General features: G+C 37.7%; 3 protein-coding genes across 3 annotated transcripts; all 3 read left to right on the forward strand.

The window, feature by feature from the left end:
• Positions 1–885: 885 nt before the first annotated feature.
• On the forward strand, positions 886–3,564 carry LOC142494741 (protocadherin gamma-B2-like). The gene has a single exon (XM_075599176.1). It carries the CDS (start codon positions 1,183–1,185, stop codon positions 3,562–3,564), a length of 2,382 nt encoding a protein of 793 aa, XP_075455291.1. The 5' UTR covers positions 886–1,182.
• Positions 3,565–9,127: 5,563 nt separating this feature from the next.
• On the forward strand, positions 9,128–11,509 carry LOC142494742 (protocadherin gamma-B2-like). Its single transcript, XM_075599177.1, has one exon. The coding sequence runs from the start codon at positions 9,128–9,130 to the stop codon at positions 11,507–11,509; it is 2,382 nt and encodes a 793-aa protein (XP_075455292.1).
• A 5,429-nt stretch (positions 11,510–16,938) lies between these two features.
• On the forward strand, positions 16,939–19,251 carry LOC142494743 (protocadherin gamma-B2-like). Its single transcript, XM_075599179.1, has one exon. It carries the CDS (start codon positions 16,939–16,941, stop codon positions 19,249–19,251), a length of 2,313 nt encoding a protein of 770 aa, XP_075455294.1.
• The last annotated feature ends 5,470 nt before the right edge of the window (positions 19,252–24,721 follow it).

Raw genomic sequence — 24,721 nt, forward strand, 5'->3', positions numbered from 1 at the left:
GGCTACATCTGTAGCATTTGTTTCCTGGAAATAGTACCAGCTATTGAGGAGAAATTATTTAAATTCCTCATTACCGTAAGGATAAAATGGGAATCTCCAAATTCTATCTTTGTGTTCCCTGTGTCCTAGATTCAATTCTACCCATATATTGTAGGAGCATGATCTGATATTATTTATTTATTTATAAAATATTTTACCTGAAAGTAATACATTGAGAGTTACCTCTCGTTTTCAAGTATGTCCTGGGCACAGAGTTAAGACAAATAATACATGTTTACAAATACAGTTACATAATGAGCATGGTATACATTATATACAAGACATTGCATGCACAGTTAAAGATAATTTGTATTATGGGCGTATGAAACAGTTACAGACAACATTAAAATGTGTGACAGCCTTATATATTGAGGGTGTCTGATAAATATGGATAGCTTGCTTTTAGACCTGCATTTAATATATATATTATAATATGGAATATTTTATATGAGTTGAGGCACAAATTCAATGCACCCAATAAATCCACAAACCTTTAGCTGCTCTTATTAGACCTAAAATGTACTTTTGTTTTCCACTGTGTAAAAAATGACGTGATTATTTTCATCAGATATTCATTATATGTAAACCATAGCTGTCTCTTGAGCTTCTTTGTGTCTAGAAATGTAGAGAAATTATTTTCACAACTGACATACAGTATTTGGGAACTTCTGCTTTACATTAACAAGGTGAATGAAACGTGTGCTGCTTTGTAATACTATTGCTTTTTAATCCTTTGCCATGTATTAGAAATAACTATGTGTTCTTATAGACATCTTTTTGTATTTCACTGCTCTAATAGTGACGTGTCATTTCAATATTTTCATATTGCTTGCTCAGAAAAATCTGTTCACATTGCCTGCAATTCCTAAAATTAAACACAGAGTGTCACTGTTGGCCAACGTGGTGCTAGGCTTGGAGTTTGTAATCCATTTGAGTCTCTGTATTGTCTCTGCTCAGCATTACAGTATACTGTAGAAGATTTTTCTCAGAGGGTTTTTATCAGTGCAACTACAACCACAGTAGCTGCAAACCAATGCTTCTAAATAATTTTGCACAGGCACAAAAGGGGATTCTTGCATCTCTTTTCCAAGGACCTGAAAACTACAGAATTTAGACAACATTGCTGATTTTGTGTAGTGAACAATGAAATGGCAAGTACTCTTTTCATTTCTGCTTTGTTGTTTTTGTCATCTTGTATCTGGGAACATTCATTATTTCATTCCTGAAGAAATGAGAATTGGAGCTATGGTTGGAAACATTGCTAAGGATTTGGGTTTAAACATAGGAGATTTATCACACAGGAAACTCCATCTCCATTCTGATGCTAATGGGCAGTATTTCAAGGTAGATCTAGACAATGGAAATTTGTACATAAACAACAGGATTGACAGAGAAGAGATATGTGGAGAGGAATTAGACTGCATCATTCATTTTGAAACTGTTCTTGAAAATCCATTAAATATTTTTCACATCAAAGTCACAATTCAGGATATTAATGATAATGCACCAAGCTTTTACAAAAAAAACATTGAGCTAGAGATAAGTGAGTTCACTCCACCAGGAGCTAGTTTTCCTCTTGGAAATGCTTATGATCCAGATCTTGGCAGAAACTCAATACAGAGCTATAATCTAAAGGATAATCCTTGTTTTACTATTAAAGAGAAGCAGAACAGAAATGGGAACAAACATGTGGAGTTATTTCTAGAGAAACCCTTGGATCGAGAAGGGCAAAACACCCACAGTTTGATACTAACTGCATTTGATGGCGGAGATCCTGTCAGATCAGGAACTATGCAAATTGAAATTTTAGTAACTGATTTCAATGACAATGCCCCTGTCTTCAGTTCTGAAATTTACATGGTCATCCTACAGGAAAATGCTTTAAAGGGTTCTCTGGTACTTCAAGTGAGAGCACAGGACACTGATGAAGGAACAAATGCTCAAATCACTTATTCTTTCAGCAGCATGCCAGACAACATTAATCATATATTTAACCTGGATCCACAAAGTGGGGAAATTACAGTTTCCGGATCTGTAGACTTTGAAGAAATCAAAGTGATTAAAATGGGCGTGGAAGCCAAGGATGGTGGAGGCCTAGCTTCTCATTGTGAGGTTCTGGTTGAAGTTTCCGATGAGAACGACAATGCGCCAGAGATAAAACTTGCCTCAGTTACAACTTCTTTGCCCGAAGATTCCCCTCCTGGTACAGTAATAGCTCTCATTCATGTCAGTGACAGAGATGTTGGAGAAAATGGCAAGGTCGTGTGTCAGATTCAAGATCAACCTTCTCTAACATTAGTTTCAGCGTCTGGAAATTATTATAAACTCATGACTAAAACTATACTGGACAGAGAAAATGTTTCGGAATACAATATCACAATCACAGCGTATGATAATGGAAAACCTGTTCTTTTTTCTAGCACAATTATTGAACTACAAATAACAGATATCAATGATAATTCCCCCATTTTTGAGCAAACCTCTTATGCTGTTTATGTTCCAGAGAATAATAGTCCAGGAGCCTCCATTTTTAAAGTAAATGCTGTAGATTTAGATTTAGAGAAAAACTCACAAGTTACATACTCTATCTACCCAAATAATACAAAAAACAAATCTGTGCTGTCATATGTTTATATTAATTCACAAACTGGAATTATTTATGCTCAACGCATATTTGACTACGAACATTTGAGAGAATTTCAAATTATAGTTACAGCTCAGGACAATGGTGTCCCATCACTCAGTAGTAATGTCACTGTACATGTGTTTGTTACAGATGCTAATGATAACATTCCTCAAATTTTGTATCCCTTCCTTGGATCTGATGGATCTGTCATGTTTGAGTTAGTCCCTCCATCATCTGAAGCTGGGTATTTGGTAACCAAAGTAGTGGCGGTAGATGCTGATTCTGGACATAATGCATGGTTATCATATCATCTATTCCAGGCCACAAGCTCAGGGTTATTTATTATTGGACTTCATACAGGAGAAATCAGAACATCCCGTAGCTTTCTGGAAAAAGATGGTATGAAACAGAAATTGGTCATACATGTAAAGGACAATGGGCAGCCGGCTCTTTCAGCTGCAGTAACTCTGAATTTGGTATTTGCAGAAAATGTAAAGGAGGCTCTTCCAGAAGTCAGCATCCTACCAACCAATTTAGATATTGAATCTAACTTAAATTTTTACTTGGTAATGGCTTTAGCCTTAATTTCCTTTCTATTTCTCATAACCGTCCTTCTGATGTTAGTAAAGCGGTGCTTCAAAGAGTCAACATCTCTTCCACCAACAAACTATTCTCATGGCACCTTACCAGTTCCTTATGAACTATGCTTTGCTGCAGACTCGGGAAATAATCAGTTTACTTATTTGGATGTAAATGTTGAAAATGGAAAGTTGAATAATGTGTCAAATGACAACTCTGCATTGTTGTTAATGTACAATGAAGACATCAACGTCACGCAAAGTGATTCCCATCTAAAGGTGAGATACATTCTTGAATATGATTTGTGTAGTACAATATGATTTGTTTTTTGGAACTTTGTGGGAGATGTATTTCCTTTAGATCAAAAGCTATACAAAATGTTGACTTGGCTTTTTTTTCATAAAAAAAGAATTTCAAAATCAATTTTTTTCTAATATACAATGAATATCTTCTTTTTACCAGACATATAGTAAGGTTATGGTGGGAAAAATGGTGTCAAATGTATGAAACATAAAAATGAAATAATTTGGCTCATACTCTAATTGTGAGATGAGTAAACTGGGTGCCAGTGAATACACCTTGAAATATACTATATGCCTTTATTCATTATTGACTTTGCATTGCTATGATTTTTCATTGGAGGAAAACTTCACTACATTTATCAAATACATAGATCCCACTACTTTTAAGTTGTCAATTTTCCTTGGAAAGTATTTTGCCATTTTTGTTTGTGTTGAAAGTTAATAAAGAAATATAACTCTACACTAAATAATATAAATAATACTTTTGCATTTGAGTAAATGCTTTACTTGAATATGCCCTTTCCAATTAAAAATAAACCAGATGGAGCAAACATTATTACCCCTGTTACTGTGAGTTAACACAAAATAACGCATTAAATAGCACGTGTTTTATCTCCTTAAGCATTGTTTTCAATAGCACGACTATTAAAGTCACATCATGTTAATGGGTGCAATAACTCCTGCTACAAGGATGGACGATTTCAATGCCAGTGTCAAATTAGATATTTCTGAGGCTTATTTTCTAGTTTTTATTACTTGCTGTCACACCACACACATTTTTGGCCATTAACCAGTCTCCCAGGTTCTTGGCTGTGCATGCCAAGTTATACTTTCTATGTCAGGTAAATTCACATCGCCAAGCTCCTTTGGAAGCAATAGTTTTGACATCACTATTCTATTCCTGCCTTTGTTCCATAAAAATGTATTAGTTGCACTATTAATCGATTTTATATCTTCATGTTGAACTAGGATAGGCAGCATCAGTAGTGGATATATAATCCTCGCAACGCTGATAATCTTAACTAATTGGCATCTACAGTAGCTGCCAAGTTAAACAGGAGACTTTGCCACCCTTCCAGTTCTTTAATAACTTTGATAAAGAGTTATTTGAAATTATTTGTGCAATCCCTCTCTTATTTACCTAAGGACTAACACCTAATGCTGAGGGGAGTCCTGAGTCCTCCTTCATGTACAGTATATGTTACCCCACATATGGCCGTAGGTCAGACAAAGGGAAGCAGACTACAGTAATGTTTTTAGTATAACAGTATTTATTTGTTATATATTTATATAGTATAAAGTAAGTAGCCCTGACTACTGCTCTCAGTTATTGGTTCATTACCAGCAGCACAGACCAGAGAGGAACAAAACTAGAGGACAACATGCATACATAGCTGTATCCTGTCAAGGAGGCTGCACTTGAATAACGTTTTTCTAACTCAGGGTCTATATTGACGGCCAAGTATTTGATCATCTGTCTTGTCTTTTTAAAGAGAAGATCTTGTTCCCACCTAATGTTATTTATGACAGACAACACTCGTATCTCCGTTTTGGTTGTGTTGACTTTAAACCCCATACATGGTCCATATTCCCTAAGCGTCTCGTATATTTTTTAACCAATGGTTCCCTAAGCATGGTGTATATATATTTTTAACCAATGCCTACGGATTTGAGCCAAACATCAGAAAGTCATCCGCAAAAAGTGCCAATTTTTATTCTGTATTTACAATTTTAATACCTTCAAAGTCTGCCATGTTTCTAAGGTACATTGACAATAGTTCCATTGCTATGTTGAACAATAATGGCGATAAAGAGCACTCTTGTCTCGTTCCTCTGTGTAAATTAAATTCATGAGAGTACTCCCGCTGCCATAATCCAATCCTTTGGTCCATCATACATACAGTATTGTATGCACGTTAAGAAATGCAACCAATATTCCCATTCTTTTAAGTACAGTACTGTATGTCAAACAGGAAATCCCATCTAACATTATCGAAAGTTTTTTCGGTATCTACAGAGATAATTACATTATTCTTATTGTTTTGTGAGTTTGATTTGGTCCAATGCAGGGCTGCCAATATTTTCCTTAGATTGTTAACTGAGGATCTACCCTTCATAAACCCTGTCTCATCTTTATGAATCAGTTTTGGTAAGACTACAGCTAGTCTATCTGTTAATAAACTTTAGATCATTTTTACATCTTGGTTTAATAAAGATATAGATCTGTAGAATTCATGCAATAGTGGGTCTTTACCATCCATATGTTGAATTTGAATGAAAGCGGACTTACCTTTTCAAAGTATTCCCTTCCATGTACTTTCTCTTTGAATGCTATTGGCAGGGGCAGGCCTTCCTCTGGCGCCATGATCTTACAGAATTCTCTTGTGAAGCCATCAGGCCCTGGTTGCATCCCATTTTTAAGTCTTTTGATGGTGCTGATAGATCTCTTACATAGTAATAGGAGCTTTAAGATCTTGTCGCTCTTCATTCATTATTTTTGGGTGCTTTAACCCTTTTAAGAAATTTCCCTGAACTTTGTCATCCTTTTCACTTTTGATAAAAGTCCCTAAACACTGCTTATTTCCCCAAGGTCTGATGTTAGTTCATACAAAGCTTTTCACATCCTAAATATGTATTTTGGGTGTGAAGCCCTTCTACCTAGATTTCCGAATAATTTGCCAGCTTTATTACCGAACCTATTAAGGTTAAAGTCTCTAAATTGGAGCTTTGTTTCCTTTCTATATTGCCATATTTCACATATATTTTTTGCTTCCATATATTTATCTCTGTTTTCTGGGGCGGGATTTGACAGAACACCTTGTTCATTTCCTTGCTAATTATAATATATTTAGCTCCTGTTTCTTTCCTGCATTTGTTAATATATGCTTGTACAGAAGGGTGGTCCTCTCTTCCATGTAGTAACAAAGGAGGGAGAGGGAGTAGGTGGTATGACACCTTTTATTGGACCAACAAGTAGTTGATATGTTACAAGCTTTCGAACCTCTAAGGGTCCTAACTAATGAAGGACCCTGAGACGTTTGAAAGATTGTAACATATAACTACTTGTTGGTTTAATATATAGAAAAGCCCAAAACTACATCCAATATGCCAAAACATATAGTAATTGGTATATAGTTTAATACTTCAATAATTATTATTATTGAAGTATTTAACTATATACCAATTACTATATGTTTTTTCATATGTAACTTTTGGTTTTTCTGTCTTTTGTTGCATACATTTGGCCACGCCCAGTAGCACTCCTTTTGACACACAAACACACACACACACACACACACACACAAATATATATGATGTGGCAGGTTTTGGGGTTTGAGCTTGCTGGGGTTGTGTGGTTTAATATACAGATGTAGCCACAGGGGGGGGGGGGGGGGGGGTCCCTGCAGTCCCATTCAAACTGAATGGGTCTGCAGGGACCCCTGCTGTGTTAATCCGATGGGCCATTAAAAGTCTCACAGAAATGTTGAGGCATTTACTGTGAGCCTGCCCCAGAATCTCCCAGGGACGAGTTCTAATACTGGTGGCTGCATCTGTATACTAGGATCTTGCCTCTCGTTACTGTTTGAGCAGTTTCACAGTATAGTTTCCCCTCATTTTAATGTATGCAGATGTAGTCAGACTTAATGTCCTCGGTGTCGCAATTTTCACTGCTCTGGTGCGGCTACAATTTATGTGGCCCTGAGGGTAGTAAGCGGCCCAGGAAGATTAAGTCTGTAGGTTCCATGCTTCTTAATGGGACCCAAAGAATTAATATTTTTGGGCCATCTGCAAGGAGAGAAATACCGATACTCACCTTTTAGATAAGCTGCACGGCCGTCTGCAGACATCTGCATCTCTCCACCTGGATTCATGTCTTTGCTTGCTGAAGATAAGCAGGTTGTATTTCCTTCCCCATGGATGATGTAGCTGCCCTTATATAGGGCTTTACATTATAGGGACGAGGCTTTATGGCCATATTTGGTCAACTACATCATCAAGGAGGCTGGATAGGACACAAAGCAATGGAAATACAGCCTGCTCACCTTCAGCCAGCGGGGACACGGATCCAGACAGAGAGATACTGTAGAAAGACAGCTGGAGACTGCTGCGCAACTCATCTGTATGGTGAGTACTGGTATTTATCTCACTGCAGATGGCCCATTCAAGTGAAGGATTCATGCTGCAGGGTCCCATTCAGATGCATGGAACCCCGCAGCATTAATCCTTCAGGACTTTGCTGTCTTTATGGCCGCGGAGGGGCCGCGTTCAGACGGCGGGTCTTTCCTTTTTTTCTGCAGCCATAAGTACACTAAGCCTGGGTACATCTGTAGCATTTGTTTCCTGGAAATAGTACCAGCTATTGAGGAGAAATTATTTAAATTCCTCATTACCGTAAGGATAAAATGGGAATCTCCAAATTCTATCTTTGTGTTCCCTGTGTCCTCGATTCAATTCTACCCATATATTGTAGGAGCATGATCTGATATTATTTATTTATAAAATATTTTACCAGGAAGTAGTACATTGAGAGTTACCTCTCATTTTCAAGTATGTCCTGGGCACAGAGTTAAGACAAATAATACATGTTTACAAATACAGTTACATAATGAGCAGGGTATACATTATATACAAGACATTGCATGCACAGTTAAAGATAATTTGTATTATGGGCGTATGAAACAGTTACAGACCACATTAAAATGTGTGACAGCCTTATATATTGAGGGTGTCTGATAAATATGGATAGCTTGCTTTTAGACCTGCATTTAATATATATATTATAATATGGAATATTTTATATGAGTTGAGGCACAAATTCAATGCACCCAATAAATCCACAAACCTTTAGCTGCTCTTATTAGACCTAAAATGTACTTTTGTTTTCCACTGTGTAAAAAATGACGTGATTATTTTCATCAGATATTCATTATATGTAAACCATAGCTGTCTCTTGAGCCTCTTTGTGTCTAGAAATGTAGAGAAATTATTTTCACAACTGACATACAGTATTTGGAAACTTCTACTTTACATTAACAAGGTGAATGAAACGTGTGCTGCTTTGTAATACTATTGCTTATAATCCTTTGATATGTATTAGAAATAACTATGTGTTCTTATAGACATCTTTTTGTATTTCACTGTTCTAATAGTGACGTGTCATTTCAATATTTTCATATTGCTTGCTCAGAAAAATCTGTTCACATTGCCTGCAATTCCTAAAATGAAACACAGAGTGTCACTGTTGGCCAACGTGGTGCTAGGCTTGGAGTTTGTAATCCATTTGAATCTCTGTATTGTCTCTGCTCAGCATTACAGTATACTGTAGAAGATTTTTCTCAGAGGGTTTTTATCAGTGCAACTACAACCACAGTAGCTGCAAACCAATGCTTCTAAATAATTTTGCACAGGCACAAAAGGGGATTCTTGCATCTCTTTTCCAAGGACCTGAAAACTACAGAATTTAGACAACATTGCTGATTTTGTGACGTGGACAATGAAATGGCAAGTACTCTTTTCATTTCTGCTTTGTTGTTTTTGTCATCTTATATCTGGGAACATTCATTATTTCATTCCTGAAGAAATGAGAATTGGAGCTATGGTTGGAAACATTGCTAAGGATTTGGGTTTAAACATAGGAGATTTATCACACAGGAAACTCCATCTTCATTCTGATGCTAATGGGCAGTATTTCAAGGTAGATCTAGACAATGGAAATTTGTACATAAACAACAGGATTGACAGAGAAGAGATATGTGGAGAGGAATTAGACTGCATCATTCATTTTGAAACTGTTCTTGAAAATCCATTAAATATTTTTCACATCAAAGTCACAATTCAGGATATTAATGATAATGCACCAAGCTTTTACAAAAAAAACATTGAGCTAGAGATAAGTGAGTTCACTCCACCAGGAGCTAGTTTTCCTCTTGGAAATGCTTATGATCCAGATCTTGGCAGAAACTCAATACAGAGCTATAATCTAAAGGATAATCCTTGTTTTACTATTAAAGAGAAACAGAACAGAAATGGGGACAAACAGATGGTGTTATTTCTAGAGAAACCCTTGGATCGAGAAGGGCAAAACACCCACAGTTTGATAGTAACTGCATTTGATGGCGGAGATCCTGTCAGATCAGGAACTTTGCAAATTGAAATTGTTGTAACTGATTTCAATGACAATGCCCCTGTCTTCAGTTCTGACATGTACAAGGTCATCCTACAGGAAAATGCTTTAAAGGGTTCTCTGGTACTTCAAGTGAGAGCACAGGACACTGATGAAGGAACAAATGCTCAAATCACTTATTCTTTCAGCAGCATGCCAGACAACATTAATCATATATTTAACCTGGATCCACAAAGTGGGGAAATTACAGTTTCCGGATCTATAGACTTTGAAGAAATCAAAGTGATTAAAATGGACGTGGAAGCCAAGGATGGGGGAGGCCTTGCTTCTCATTGTAAGGTTCTGGTTGAAGTTTCCGATGAGAACGACAATGCGCCAGAGATAAAACTTGCCTCAGTTACAACTTCTTTGCCCGAAGATTCCCCTCCTGGTACAGTAATAGCTCTCATTCATGTCAGTGACAGAGATGTTGGAGAAAATGGCAAGGTCGTGTGCCAGATTCAAGATCAACCTTCTCTAACATTAGTTTCTGCATCTGGAAATTATTACAAACTCATGACTAAAACTATACTGGACAGAGAAAATGTTTCGGAATACAATATCACAATCACAGCGTATGACAATGGAAAACCTGTTCTTTTTTCTAGCACAACTATTGAACTACAAATATCAGATATCAATGATAATTCCCCCATATTTGAGCAAACCTCTTATGCTGTTTATGTTGCAGAGAATAATAATCCAGGAGCCTCCATTTTTAAAGTAAATGCTGTAGATTTAGATTTAGAGAAAAACTCACAAGTTACATACTCTATCTACCCAAATAATACAAAAGACAAATCTGTGCTGTCATATGTTTATATTAATTCACAAACTGGAATTATTTATGCGCAACGCATGTTTGACTATGAACATTTGAGAGAATTTCAAATTATAGTTACAGCTCAAGACAATGGTGTCCAATCACTCAGTAGTAATGTCACTGTACATGTGTTTGTTACAGATGCTAATGATAACAGTCCTCAAATTTTGTATCCCTTCCTTGGATCTGATGGATCTGTCATGTTTGAGTTAGTCCCTCCATCATCTGAAGCTGGGTATTTGGTAACCAAAGTAGTGGCGGTAGATGCTGATTCTGGACATAATGCATGGTTATCATATCATCTATTCCAGGCCACAAGCTCAGGGTTATTTATTATTGGACTTCATACAGGAGAAATCAGAACATCCCGTAGCTTTCTGGAAAAAGATGGTATGAAACAGAAATTGGTCATACATGTAAAGGACAATGGGCAGCCGGCTCTTTCAGCTGCAGTAACTCTGAACTTGGTATTTGCAGAAAATGTAAAGGAGGCTCTTCCAGAAGTCAGCATCCTACCAACCAATTTAGATATTGAATCTAACTTAAATTTTTACTTGGTAATGGCTTTAGCCTTAATTTCCTTTCTATTTCTCATAACCGTCCTTCTGATGTTAGTAAAGCGGTGCTTCAAAGAGTCAACATCTCTTCCACCAACAAACTATTCTCATGGCACCTTACCAGTTCCTTATGAACTATGCTTTGCTGCAGACTCGGGAAATAATCAGTTAACTTATTTGGATGTAAATGTTGAAAATGGAAAGTTGAATAATGTGTCAAATGACAACTCTGCATTGTTGTTAATGTACAATGAAGACATCAACGTCACGCAAAGTGATTCCCATCTAAAGGTGAGCGAAATTCTTACTACATTGAATACCATTTGTGTAGTACATTATGATTTGGTTAGGAAGTTTGTTGGAGATGTATTATCCTTTCAGTACATATTCGATCAAAAGCTATACAAAATGTTGGCTTGACTTTTTTGTCGTAAAGAATTTGAAAGTTATGTTTTTTTCTAATTTACTGTACAATGGATAACTTATTTCTTTTTCCAGGCACATAATAGGTTTATGGTGGGTGAACTAAAATTATTCCTATTTACTTAAAAATGGTGACAAATGTATCAAAAGTAAAAAAATGAAATAATTTTGCTCATACTCTAATTGTGAGAAGAGTAAACTGGGCGCCAGTGAATACACCTTTAAATATACTACAGTGTATATGACTTTTTCGTTATTGACTTTGCATTGCTATGATTGTTCATTGGGGTGAAAACTAAAATAGATGTATCAAATACTTTGATCACTTTACTTTTAAGTTATCAATTTCCATTGACAAGTACTTTATAATTGTTTTTGTTGAAAGTTAATAAAGAAATATAACTCTATACTACATAGTATAAAAATTACTTTTGCATTTGAGTAAATGCTTTACTTGAATATGCAACGTACCCCATAAAAGGCCAAAAGCACCTTTCCAATTAAAAATAAATCGTGTACAGATGGAGCAGATATTATTACCCTGTTACTTTGAGTTAACACAAAATAAACCATTAAATAATGTTTTATCTTAAATTACTTCCTTCTGAGGCCCATTTTCTAGTGTTTTTTACTTGCTCCCACACCACACACCTTTTTTTGTCTGTTAACCAGTCTCCCATGTGCTTGACTGTGCATGCTAAGTTATACTTTCTATGTCAGGTAAACTCACATTGCCAAGCTCCTTTGGGAGAAATAGTTTTGACATTTGTATTCTATTTCTGCCTTTGTTCCATATAAATGTATTAATTGTACTAGTAATCACATTTATATCTGCATGTTGAACTAGGATAGGCAGCATCTGTAGTGGACATATATAAACCTCTCGAAGCTGATCATCTTAACTAATTGGCATCAACAGTACCTCCCATGTTCAACAGGGGACTTTGCCACCCTTCTAGTTCTTTAATAACTTTTGATAAAGATTGATTTGAAATTACTTGCAAAAAGTTGTTCTAGCTCAGGGTCTATATTGATGCCCTGGTATTTGATCATCTTTCTTGTCTTTTTAAAGATAAGATCTTGTTCCCACCTAACATTATTTTTGCTGGACAACACGAGTATATCCGTTTTGGATGTGTTAACTTTAAAACCCATACATTTTCCATATTTCCTAAGCATGGTGTATATATATTTTTAACCAATGCCTACGGATTTGAGCCAAACATCAGAAAGTCATCCGCAAAAAGTGCCAATTTTAATTCTGTATTTACAATTTGAATAACTTTAAAGTCTGCCATGTTTCTAAAGTACATAATGGTTCCAATGCTATGTTGAACAGTAATTGCGACAATGGGCACCCTTATCTCGATCCCCTGTTTAAATTAAATTCATGAGAGTACTCCTGCTGCCAATATCCAAACCCTCATATATATAATAGTTTTAAACCGATATTCCCATTCTTTTAAGTATATCGAACAGGAAATCCCATCTAACATTATTGAAAGTTTTTTCAGTATCTACAGAGTTAATCACATTATTCTTATCGTCTTGTGAGTTTGATTTGGTCCAATGCAGGGCTGCCAATACTTTCCTTATATTTTTAACTTAGGATCTACCCTTCATTAAACCCTGTCTCGTCTTTATCAATCAGTCTTGGGAAGACTGTGGCTAGTCTATCTGCTAAGATTTTTTAGATAATTTTAACATCTTGGTTTAATAAAGATATTGCTCTGTAGGATTCGTGCAATAGTGGGTCTTTACAACCCTTATGTGGAATTCTAATGAAAGTGGATTTAACTGTATCAGATTTTTCCCTTCTATCTACTATCTCTTTGAATGCCTTTTGCAGGGGCAGGCCTACTTCTGGCACCAGAATCTTAGAGAATTTTCCTGTGAAGCTATCAGGCCCTTGTGCCTTCCCATTTTTAAGTCTCTTGATGGCGTTTTCTATCTCTTCCCTGGTAATTGAAGCATTCATTTTATTTTTATTTATTTATTTATAAAATGTTTTACCAGGAAGTAATACATTGAGAGTTACGTCTCGTTTTCAATTATGTCCTGGGCATACATTATATACAAAACTGCACGCACAGTTAAAGATAATATATATTATAGGCATATGTAACACTTTCAGACCAGATTAAAATGTGAGAAAGCTTTAGTTTTGAAAGAACTTAGACTGATGGCAGCTGTGAAAGTCTCCGGTAGATTGTTCCAGTTATGGGGTGCACGGTAAGAGAAGGAGGAGTGGCCAGATACTTTGCTGAACCTTGGGACCATGAGCAGTTTTTTGGAGTCAGATCTCAGATGTTAAGTGCTACATGTGGTAGGGGTGAGGAGCTTGTTCTGATAGGCGGGTAGAGTCGCTTGCCCAGAAATTATTTGAAGGCAAGACAGGAAAGATGAACTTTGCGCCTAGACTCAAGTGATGACCAATTTAGTTCTTTGAAGATTTCGCACTGATGTGTGTTGCAGTTGCATTGGAGAACAAAATGTCATATTGAATTGTACAGGTATCAAGTTTGCTAAGGTGGGTTTAGGGTGCCAAGCCATATCCTATGTCCCCGTAGTCGATGATTGGCATTAGCATCTGCTGTGCGATACGCTTTCTGACCAGCAGACGTGGGGAGGATTTGTTCCTATAAAGTACACCTAGTTTGGCATAGGTTTTGAATGTCAGGGTATAAATGTGCATCACAAATGTTAAATGGGAGTCAAACCATATGCCCAAGTATTTAAAACTAATAACAGGAGCTAGGGTGGTATAAGCATTGCTTCTGATCTGGATCTCAGTCATTGAAAGTTTTAAAAAATTTAGCCTTGGTCTCAAATACCATTATTACAGTCTTGTCAGTGTTTAAAAACAGTTTGTTTTGGTAAATCCCATTTTCAAGTATCAAAAAGTCAGATTGAAGTATGTGTTCAAGGTCGGAGAGGCTATTGCTGTCTGCATATAAGAGTTATCGAAGCTACTACAATAGACCCCTAAGGGTCACTTCTCCTTACTAATTCTCCTGGATCTCTCTGTTGATCACCCTGTTCTCCTGCACTCACTCCCCTCCATTGGCATCCGCGGCTCAGCCCTCTCCTGGTTCACGCCCTACCTATCCAGCGGTTCTTTCAGTGTTTCCTTCTCTGGTGTCTCCTTCTCGCAACTTCCTCTTTCTGTTGTGGTCCCACAAGGCTCTGTCCTTGGCCCTCTGCTATCCTCACTTTATACGTCTTCTCTTGGTGAACTAATACAATATTTTGGCTTATAGTATCATCTCTATGCCGATGATAACCAAATTGACCTCTTATCCCCTGACCCCCCCCCCTTTCTCCTCCTGAATGTCCCACTCTTTCACCCCTCCACTGCCACCCCTATACCCAAACTCTCTCTGACTCTCAATCGTACCACAATGTCATCAACACCACAAGCCCGCTATCTAGGGATCATCGCTGATTCTGCCCTCTCCTTAATTTCTCCAATTCACTCTCTCACTAAGTCCTGCCATCTGCAGCATCGAAATATCGCTCGATACGCCCTTTTCTCACTCATGATGCAACTAAAATCCTAATTCACTCACTCATCTTGACCCGCCTTGACTACTGAAACCTTCTCCTAGATGGCATTTCCCTTGTCCACCTATCCCAACTCCAATCCACCCAAAATGCAAGACTTGTCTACTTCACTCACCGCTCCACTTCAGCTGTGCCACTATGCGTATCCCTACACTGGCTTCCCATAAGCTCTAGAATGAAATTTAAAATCCTAGTTCTGACCTACAAAGCTCTCAACAATGCTGCCCCCTTACATCTCAACCATCATCCCAAAATATATCTCTGAACACCCCTTATATTCTGCCCATGAAATCTGCCTTTCCTCCTGCCTTATTATCTCCACTCACTCCCACCTACAAGACTTCTCCCATGTTGCACCCTTTCTCTGGATTTCCCTACCACGCACAATCAGACTCAAACCTCTCTGAAAATCCACCTTACCAAGAAAGCCTATCTGGCATATCCCTAACATCCAACCCCCTCCAACCCTATGAAGACCAGCTGTGCGGCTGGACCGAATTCCACGCTAACACCCATTAACATCCTCACCCCCAAACCTTAATGGGATTAGCTGTGCGACTGGACCATATTCCACCCTGAGGCATATTCTGTCCCACTATGAACAATCGCTACCTTTGATTCCAACATTGCCCACACTCTCTCTCTACTTTCATGAACAGGACCCACCATTACCTTCCGTATGTGTCTGTGCTTATTTATCCTTATTTGGCATGTCATTCTGTTTATGTAATATACATAACTCCGTACCCCCATTGTACCATGCTGCGGTATAAGTTGGCGATTTACAAAGAAACAGTGATAATAATTATAATGAAAAAGTGCTCTTTTTTATATCAAGAAGACTCCATTGAAGGCATCAGGACTGTCAACAAATCAGGAAAACCACAGAAAATCAGTGATAGTTGACAAGTCTGAAAACTGTATGGAGCAAAAAAACCTGTTCTATATTTGTCAAAACCAAAAAATCCCATTGTATCCTGTACATCATTTTGATAATTCTAAATCTTTTTTTTTTGCTCTACTTTTTCAGCCATGAGACTTTTAAACATTGCCCCTATATATTAAATAGTATCAATGCAATAATAGCATTTGTTTAAAAGGCACTTGCCGCATGAATGCAATTTACATGTATGCAATAGTTCACTTTAAAGAAAGTGTTTTCCTACAGGTGTTTATTTCTAGAGAAATACACAGTATTTTAACCTAGAGCTGTTTATTCCTTTTATAGAATAGCTCATACACTTCTACTAATATTGAATCCAATGCATTGTCTAGTTTGAAATATAAGAGTGGAAAATAGAAGGAAACATGATAACTGTAGCAGGAAACAGCTGATTTGCCACTTTTGTAAGGTAGATTTTAGTCAAGAATGATTCAGCTATGAGATCCTCAGAGTCAGGACAAAGAATTAGTGGAATTAAAAACCTATAGAAATTAAATATTATTTGCAGTATCAATAACTATAATGTGTTTAGCCCTAGGTTCTGAGAATGATGTGCAGTTCTGTTGCAGTTACCATCTTAATACTCAGTGTGCCGCTGTTGGCCAATAAGTTGTTTGAATTGGTATTATACTGCAGATCTGCAGATACATTATATACCAGGGAAACAAGAGGAGGACCATTTTTCTCAGCTTCTCTTGCAATCTGAATCATTCTGCTGACATTCTCAGAAATACCTGAAGCATTAGAATTTTAAAGTAAAAGTGAATTGCCGGAGTGGATTCTATCTGCAACTATTTCTGAAATGAAAATCTGGCAAAGAGAGAAAGAGAGGACTGTAAAATGGCAAGTACTATTTTGCTTGTTTTTCTGTTGCTGGTGGGTGGTTTCTGGTCAGCTGCAATACTCAATCTATGAAGAAATGAGAATAGGTTCTATTGTGGGAAATATTGCAAAAGATTTGGGCTTGAATATAAAGGACCTGACACATCGGAAATTTCGTATTACCCATAGAGCATCAGAGGAGTATTTTGCAGTCAATTTAGAAAATGGAAACCTATATGTGAAAGACAGGATAGATAGAGAGAGTATGTGTGGAAGGACAACAATTTGTTCTGTAACATTTGAAGCAGTGGTGGAAAATCCATTAAATGCTTTTCAGATCAAAGTAGAAATTCAAGATATAAATGACAATTCCCCAAGCTTTTTTAAAAACATTATAGACTTAGAAATTGTTGAATCTACTTTGCCTGGAACACGTTTTATTCTGGAGAAGGCACAAGATCCTGATGTAGGCATCAATTCCTTACAGAATTATACAATAAGCCCCAACATACATTTTGCATTGGGAGAAATGACTGGAAATGATGGAAATAAATATCCAGAACTTGTCTTGGAGAGACTACTGGATCGTGAACAGCAGAACACACATGGATTAATTTTGATAGCCTCTGATGGGGGGGATCCTATCAAAACGGGAACTGCTGTGATTAAGATTGTTGTCACTGATGCCAATGATAATTCTCCAATATTTAGTCAAGAGATATATAATGTGAGTTTAAAGGAAGATGCTCCAAATAACTCTTTAGTCATAAAAGTCATTGCAAGTGATAAGGATGAAGGTTCTTATGGAGACATCACATACTCTTTTAGGAGCATTGAAAGTGCTGCCCACAGTATTTTTAGTATCGATCATACAATCGGGGAAATAAGGAACCGAGAAAAGCTAGACTTTGAGGTGATGAAAAGTTATGAGATGGTTGTAGAGGCAAAAGATGGAGGTGGCCTAGTGGCACATTGTAAAGTAGTTATACAGATTATGGATGCAAATGACAATGTACCTGAGATAATACTCACCTCTATCACTCCACATATTCCTGAGGATTCCTTACCTGGCACAGTAATAGCATTAATTAATGTACTCGATCGAGACTCTGGAGAAAATGGTGAGGTTGATTGCGAAATTATAGGCATAGTACACTTTAGATTGACATTATATTCAAGGGGATCATACAAATTACTCACTACAAGTGCCATGGACAGGGAGAACAAATCTAATTATAAAATAAATCTCCTAGCCACAGATAAAGGTTCTCCTGCCCTGTCCACCAACAAAACCATTGAATTGGAGATCTCCGATGTCAATGACAACCCACCTATATTTGAGAAACAAAGCTATGTTGCTTATGTTCCAGAAAATAATTTACCAGGAGGCTCAGTATGTAGTGTACATGCATCAGATTATGACCTTGATCAAAATGCTCAAATAATTTACTCCATTCTTAACCTAACTATTTTAAAATTCCCTATATCCTCTTTTTTCTCAATTAATTCTCGTACTGGTGTTATTTATGCTCAGCAATCTTTTGACTATGAGCAGTACAAAGAATTTGAAATTCACATTATGAGCAAAGATAGTGGTTCTCCTCCTCTGAGCACTAATGTTACTTTGAAGGTGTGTATTGTTGATAAGAATGATAATGCACCAAAGATTCTGTATCCTTCACCTGAAACTGATGGGTCATCTCTGTTCGAAATGGTTCCCCGATTTTCTGACCAAGGATATCTAGTGACTAAAGTGGTGGCAGTAGATGCCGACTCTGGACACAATGCATGGCTATCTTATAATTTTCTGCAAGCTTCGGAACAGACTTACTTTAATATTGGTCGCCACACAGGTGAAATCAGGACATCACGTGTCCTTCAAGACAAAGATGCTTTGAAACAAAGAGTTATCATTATGGTAAAGGACAATGGAAGTCCCTCTCTCTCAGCCACAGTTATGTTAAACCTGATTGTTGCAGAGAATGTTCAACAGGCAATTCCTGAATTGATCAACCACTCCATTGACATGGATTCTCAATCTAATTTAGAAATATATTTGGTAATAGCATTAGCTCTGATTTCATTTTTATTCATTTTGACAGTAATGCTTTCTATCATATCAAGATACAGAAAATCAAAGTCTCCCCATGCTTTTGGAGTTCACAATACAGATATTTATTCACAAGTTGGTCCTGGATTCTCATCTATGTATAATAATGGGACATTGTCATTGCCATACTCATATGAAGTTTGTGTTGCCCTGGATTCAAGTGAAAATGAATTTGCATTCCTTAAACCTAACCAACAAGTCCCAACAGAGAGGCTCATTGATGCTGACGATTCAGCGACTGGAAGCAATTCAGTGAAGGAAACATTACCTACTGGAACTATACAGGTGAGATCCAATTAAATTTGTAATTGAGTTAACATTTCCAGTGCCACAGTACATGTCGCCATAGAGTGCAAGAGACATTCTGGCTCTAGTCCTAGGCTATATAATAACTATTGCTCATGGCCCAATCTCACTCCCCAATACAGCATTATTATCAGGAATATAAGGATATTCCAATATCAGGAATTGAGCAGAATGTCTATTACATTCTTTTATGGATAAAGTGCTCCTATAGTGCGAAACGCGTAGGTGGTGCATTTTTGTTTGTTCTGAGTCCATGAGACGTTAATAAAACTTTTTTATTGAGGCCACCCTGTGATGTCTGCCTTTGTTAGTACTCCATTTTTCACCATAATTTTTGGATTACATGGAGTGCTGGTCCTTGGGATTTACCCTGAACGTTCTAAACTCATTGTTATGTTTAAAAATGCATTGCTGGATTCATTTTCTAGAAACAGGTTCATTACTGGAAATGGAGAAAAATATATAATAGTAACTTAATAGCAAATAGATAATGTTAGTTTTCCCAAAAGCTGTATTCTCATTGTATTATTATTGTAACTTATGTATGTGGTGCTATTATTTTAAGAAGAACAGGGCAATGTGAGTGACTAAAGACAGTATCACATGCTACATGTCTAAATAGTATACTCACATATACATGTTCATATACTGTAGTAAAAAAACGAGTAACAGGACAAAGGTTTTAAATCAAAAAATGTAACAATGGGTTTAGTAGTTGATAAAATGTTGATTCAGGTTTCCACAAGTCTGTCAACTGGAAAATTTTGCTTACACTATCATCATTTGGTTATTTTCTTGTAGGAAGAAAGTTAAAAATTTCTAGTAGCCGCATTGTCCTGGGGAAATGATGATGAACGTTTCAGCCTGTAGCTGGCTGTTATCATGCCACTGTCACTTGATAAAGGCCAGCTACGGGCCGAAACATTGTGCTTCTATTTGGACAATACATTTTCTTAAATAAATCCTGTAGTGCTCTGATTCATCTATTTTTTTGTATCCTTCCATGAACACCATTCTTGTTCAGTCTTTTCCTGATACACTGTAGTTGAGTAATGAACACTCACATTAACCAAGGCAAGAGTGGCCTGCAGATCCTTGGATGTTACTCTGGGGTTCTTTGTGTCTTCCTGGATGATTTGCTGGTTTGTTCTTGGAGAGATTTTACTAGGATGACCGCTCCTGGGTAGAGTGACTGTGGTCTTGATCTTTCTCCATTTGTAGACTGTCTGACAGGATTGGCAGAGCCCCAAATCCTTAGAAATTGTTTTGTAAACTTTTCTAGACTGATCAGCATCAATAACTACTTTTCTGAGGTCCTCAGAGATTTATTTTGACCGTGGCATGATGTGTTTCCACACACCTGTATGGTAAAGGCCAAAATCCACAAGATTCTGATCTTTATATAGGGTGGGTCCTCCCAAACTCACACCTGAAGATCTACCTAATTATTTAAACACCTGATTCTAATGATCCTCTTTAATTTTGCTGATAAAATCAGGGTTTCACTTACTTTTACACATACTCTGACTGAATTACTTGTTGTTTGGCTAATTCATACATCATTTTGTTTCAAAAGACATAGAATTGGTTAATATTAACCCTATTGGATATTTAAGAAATGACTGATTTTGATTCAAGAAGGTTATCATGGAAACACTGTGGAATTTCCATAATTATCATTGGGGTTCACAAACATTTTCTCGACACTGTATAAAGAAAGAGAGTAATTACTGTAGTAGTCTCCTCATTTTCATTTTTAAACGGAACAGATTTGTTGATATGAGAACTGTTTAATGGGTACTGCGAGATGTATTTCCAGGCAAAAGTGTGGATTTTCACAACGAACGACCATTTCTAACAGTGTGATGAATAAGCCCTACAAAAGGGATCTTAAGTGAGCACTTAAGTGTTGACTTTAAAAAAATTATATCTGAAATATACAGAGGGGAATTTTACTAGGGAGCAGGGGTAGCTTTAAATATGTGTTATGTTAATACCATTAAAATATTCAGTATAATCTGGCACACAATCAGTAACATGAGTTACAAGTTACATCTTAAAAATACATGTATTGTTTTAATAGGGGTCATGCTAGCTTGGTTTTGGTGGCAGCGATTTATGGTTATATTTGTGACAGATTGAGGGGAGATATTACTAATTTGAGGGACCCTGCAGGGGAGGAAATGTTTGGCAATAAAATAATTTAAGGCAGATTACAAAATCAGTTCAGTTGATAAAATGACAATTATAATCTCCAGATCTTTAGTCATCTAGAGGCTTTACCCTCAAGCCGAGGCATCCAACAATCTTTATCTAATTGTCCCAATGCTAATAGGGCAAATCAATCCTCAGCTTGGAGAGTTTGGCTGGTAAAATCAATGAATTTACTAAAATCAATGTCAAAAATGTTGTTTTTAAGAAAAGAAGTGCCTGCCATTTATGGGACCCTGGTTAGGTCCATGCTGATTTGACTCACGGCATCTGTAGTCCTTTTGGATGAACCTGGAGTAAAGGTCAGAAGCAGTGTAGGCCGTCTGTAGCTCAAGGTTCCACACACTGGGTAATGACAGTAGATAATGGTGTTTATAGTGGAGCTTGAATGAGGAGTTAATAGCCTATTGGAGACGCTTGTAGCGCGAGGTGTAAGCTGTGTGCAGACCCTTATACTGTTAAGAGTATAGCTGCAATAAACACAGGCAATTTCGGTAAGGAGTAGCAATACTCACATTGACAACCGAACTTCTTTTCCTTCTTCTCCTGGCATGAACGGATCCCCAAGGCAGGAGACCTGTATTCCTCAGTGCGTGGCCACGATCCGATGTACAGCAGAGACTGGGTGATCGATGCCGCCGCCGCCATCGCTCCGTAGTACTCAGACTCACCAGGAAGTGGTAGGTTTTAAAAAAAAACTTTATTCAGCTACATAAAACAGATACTGGAACAAGGACAGACAACTAGGGAACCTCCTCCTAGTTGTCTGTCCTTGTTCCAGTATCTGTTTTATGTAGCTGAATAAAGTTTTTTTTAAAGCCTACCACTTCCTGGTGAGTCTTAGTACTACGGAGCGATGGCGGTGGCATCGATCACCCATTCTCTGGAGTAAAGGTCAGGTTGTTGTCAATCAAAATTTCCTTTCTTGTGCCATTGTGGAAATATGTTTATCATTCTTGGGACTATCGATATGAAGTAGACCTGGGGGGAATTGTAATTGTGGAAACCTCTGTTATTCTGAAGCTGAGCACAATTCTGTAAATGCAATAGAGCTTGGCATAACAACCAAATCATTAACAGTGTTCATAATATTTACCTTTTTCTTGTTAAACTTTTCTTTCCATTTACAATATTTTACTTCAGCATATTTTTTCAGAACATTTTACTGACATATCATGTTGTTCAATCTGAACTTTTCCTTTCCAACTTGTGCTGGCAAAATTGATCCTGATGACTCTTCTTGGTGAAGGGAAGAGAGTCCATAAAGATAGGTAATTTATTTTAACAACATACTGTGTGGAGTCCCCAGAATTGGTGTTCAACTGTATTGGAGGTTGATACAGTACACACGTCCTTTTCCTATAAGAACACTGCAGCCAGGGCCGTCTTAACAGCATTTTGGCCCCCGGGCAAAGCAGTGCACTGGGCCCTGCCAACTCTCCGCTACAAGTCGTAATTTTTCTCCTTCTACCGAGTTAGCGGGAGATTTGAATCTTGAGGCGGGTGATCGGAAAATTAGTGTTAAATTCCAGTCTGTGCATAGATTCGCATGGGGCCCCTATGCTCGTGGAGCCCCCGGGCAACTGCCCAGCGTGCCCATGCGTTAAGACGGCACTGACTGCAGCAAAGAATGTATCTGTTCAACCTTACCTGTGCGTTATATTTTTGGAATACTTTAATAACAACTACATTGAAATCGTAATTGGGTCATTTGCTTTTGAAATCTGCCATTTATTAGTTATAAACCTATAACTTGTTGGGCATGTATCATATTTTCTACTCTCATATACAAATGAAAACTTATATTATTAATATTATTACTGATTTCCATTTTTGCGTCTTTTAGTTTGCTCAGCAGCTAAAGTGCTCCCCACCCCCCCAATATTTCTAGAACATCACAATCAACAGCAACATAATAAGATTAAAAGAGAGTGCGCCCTTCCACTTTCTATGCTTTACTTGCCTTTTTAATATCTTTGTACTCACTGGGTTAGGTCCCATATTTCCTTGAACCTACTGTACAACCTAAGGGTAAAAGGGGACGATAGACAGCATTCTGATAGTGTTAAATTTATGCAATTGCAGGGTGCACGGAACCAAAGGGGACCCTTATTCCCCTGTATAGTACTAACAAATCTACGTAAGTACCAGCACTCACTGTCTAATAGCTAAATGATGAAAACAGTTGTAATGCAGAATAAACATTTAATAATAAAACGAACCAGAAATAAATCAAATGTGTTTGCAGAAACCAGTATCACAAATGGGCATGTCACAAAGTGAGGGGTGGGGGGGGGGGAAAGGAAAAGGGGAAAAAACATGAAACACAAGGAATATACACAAAAAACGGAGAACGGCAAGTATGCTAGGGGGGCGACGTTTCGAGGGACTGCCTCTTCATCTGGCCCATTCCCCCTGGTCCAAAAGGTCCCAGAGGTACTTCCCTAAGCCTCCCTTCCCCTATAACTGGTCAACTCAGACACCCCTGAAAATAGATAGCAAACATACAGTGTAGGCTAAATACAGTTAAACAGCTAATAGCAGGGCAGCAAGAATCCACTAAAGTCAATGCCAGTAGTTCAAGTACCACAAGAAACTGTGGGCAATGGTACAGTAAAGGCTGAACACGGCTTGCAAGAAAGCAGCTGGCAAAGAAGCACCAGGAGTCCACAACAGTCAATGAAAGGTTAATGGGAATAGCAAATGAAGACAGTAATCAAACCCTGTATGAAGACAGTAATCAAACCCTGTGGCTCTGCTCCTTGTGCTCGTGTGGAGTGCCGAGGAGTGAGATAGCAGTCTCAGCTGTTATATGTAGTAGCTCTGGCTGCCGCTCCGCAGTGTCCTGTGAATGACATCACGCGATGGAACTTCTCCTCTTGCAGGCTAGCATCTGCCAACGTGGCATGTCCTAACTGCGCGTGCGTCAGCTGTTATCCCCCTCTGATCGTGAAGGGACATCACTGCGCATGTGCAAGTAATTTCGATCTGCCTCTGACTCCAGTAAACAGCACAGTCTCACAGTGATGCAGGAGAAAGTGAAGACAGCACTCCTGGTGGTCAGTACAGCAGCTCCACCTTGTGGTGCTTGATGCTCTCGCAGTCACTTGTAGGGAAAACATATAAGGGATGTAGAGCACAATAAGATTAGTACTGATTCAATACTTGGACTCAATATATGACCCTGTCTAAATGAAAGATACCAGATAGCCCCCTTCACTAAGAGACCCAGTGAAATAGATAAAATCAATGC

Source organism: Ascaphus truei, chromosome 5, assembly GCF_040206685.1.
Source record: "Ascaphus truei isolate aAscTru1 chromosome 5, aAscTru1.hap1, whole genome shotgun sequence".
Taxonomy (NCBI): Eukaryota; Metazoa; Chordata; class Amphibia; order Anura; family Ascaphidae; genus Ascaphus; species Ascaphus truei.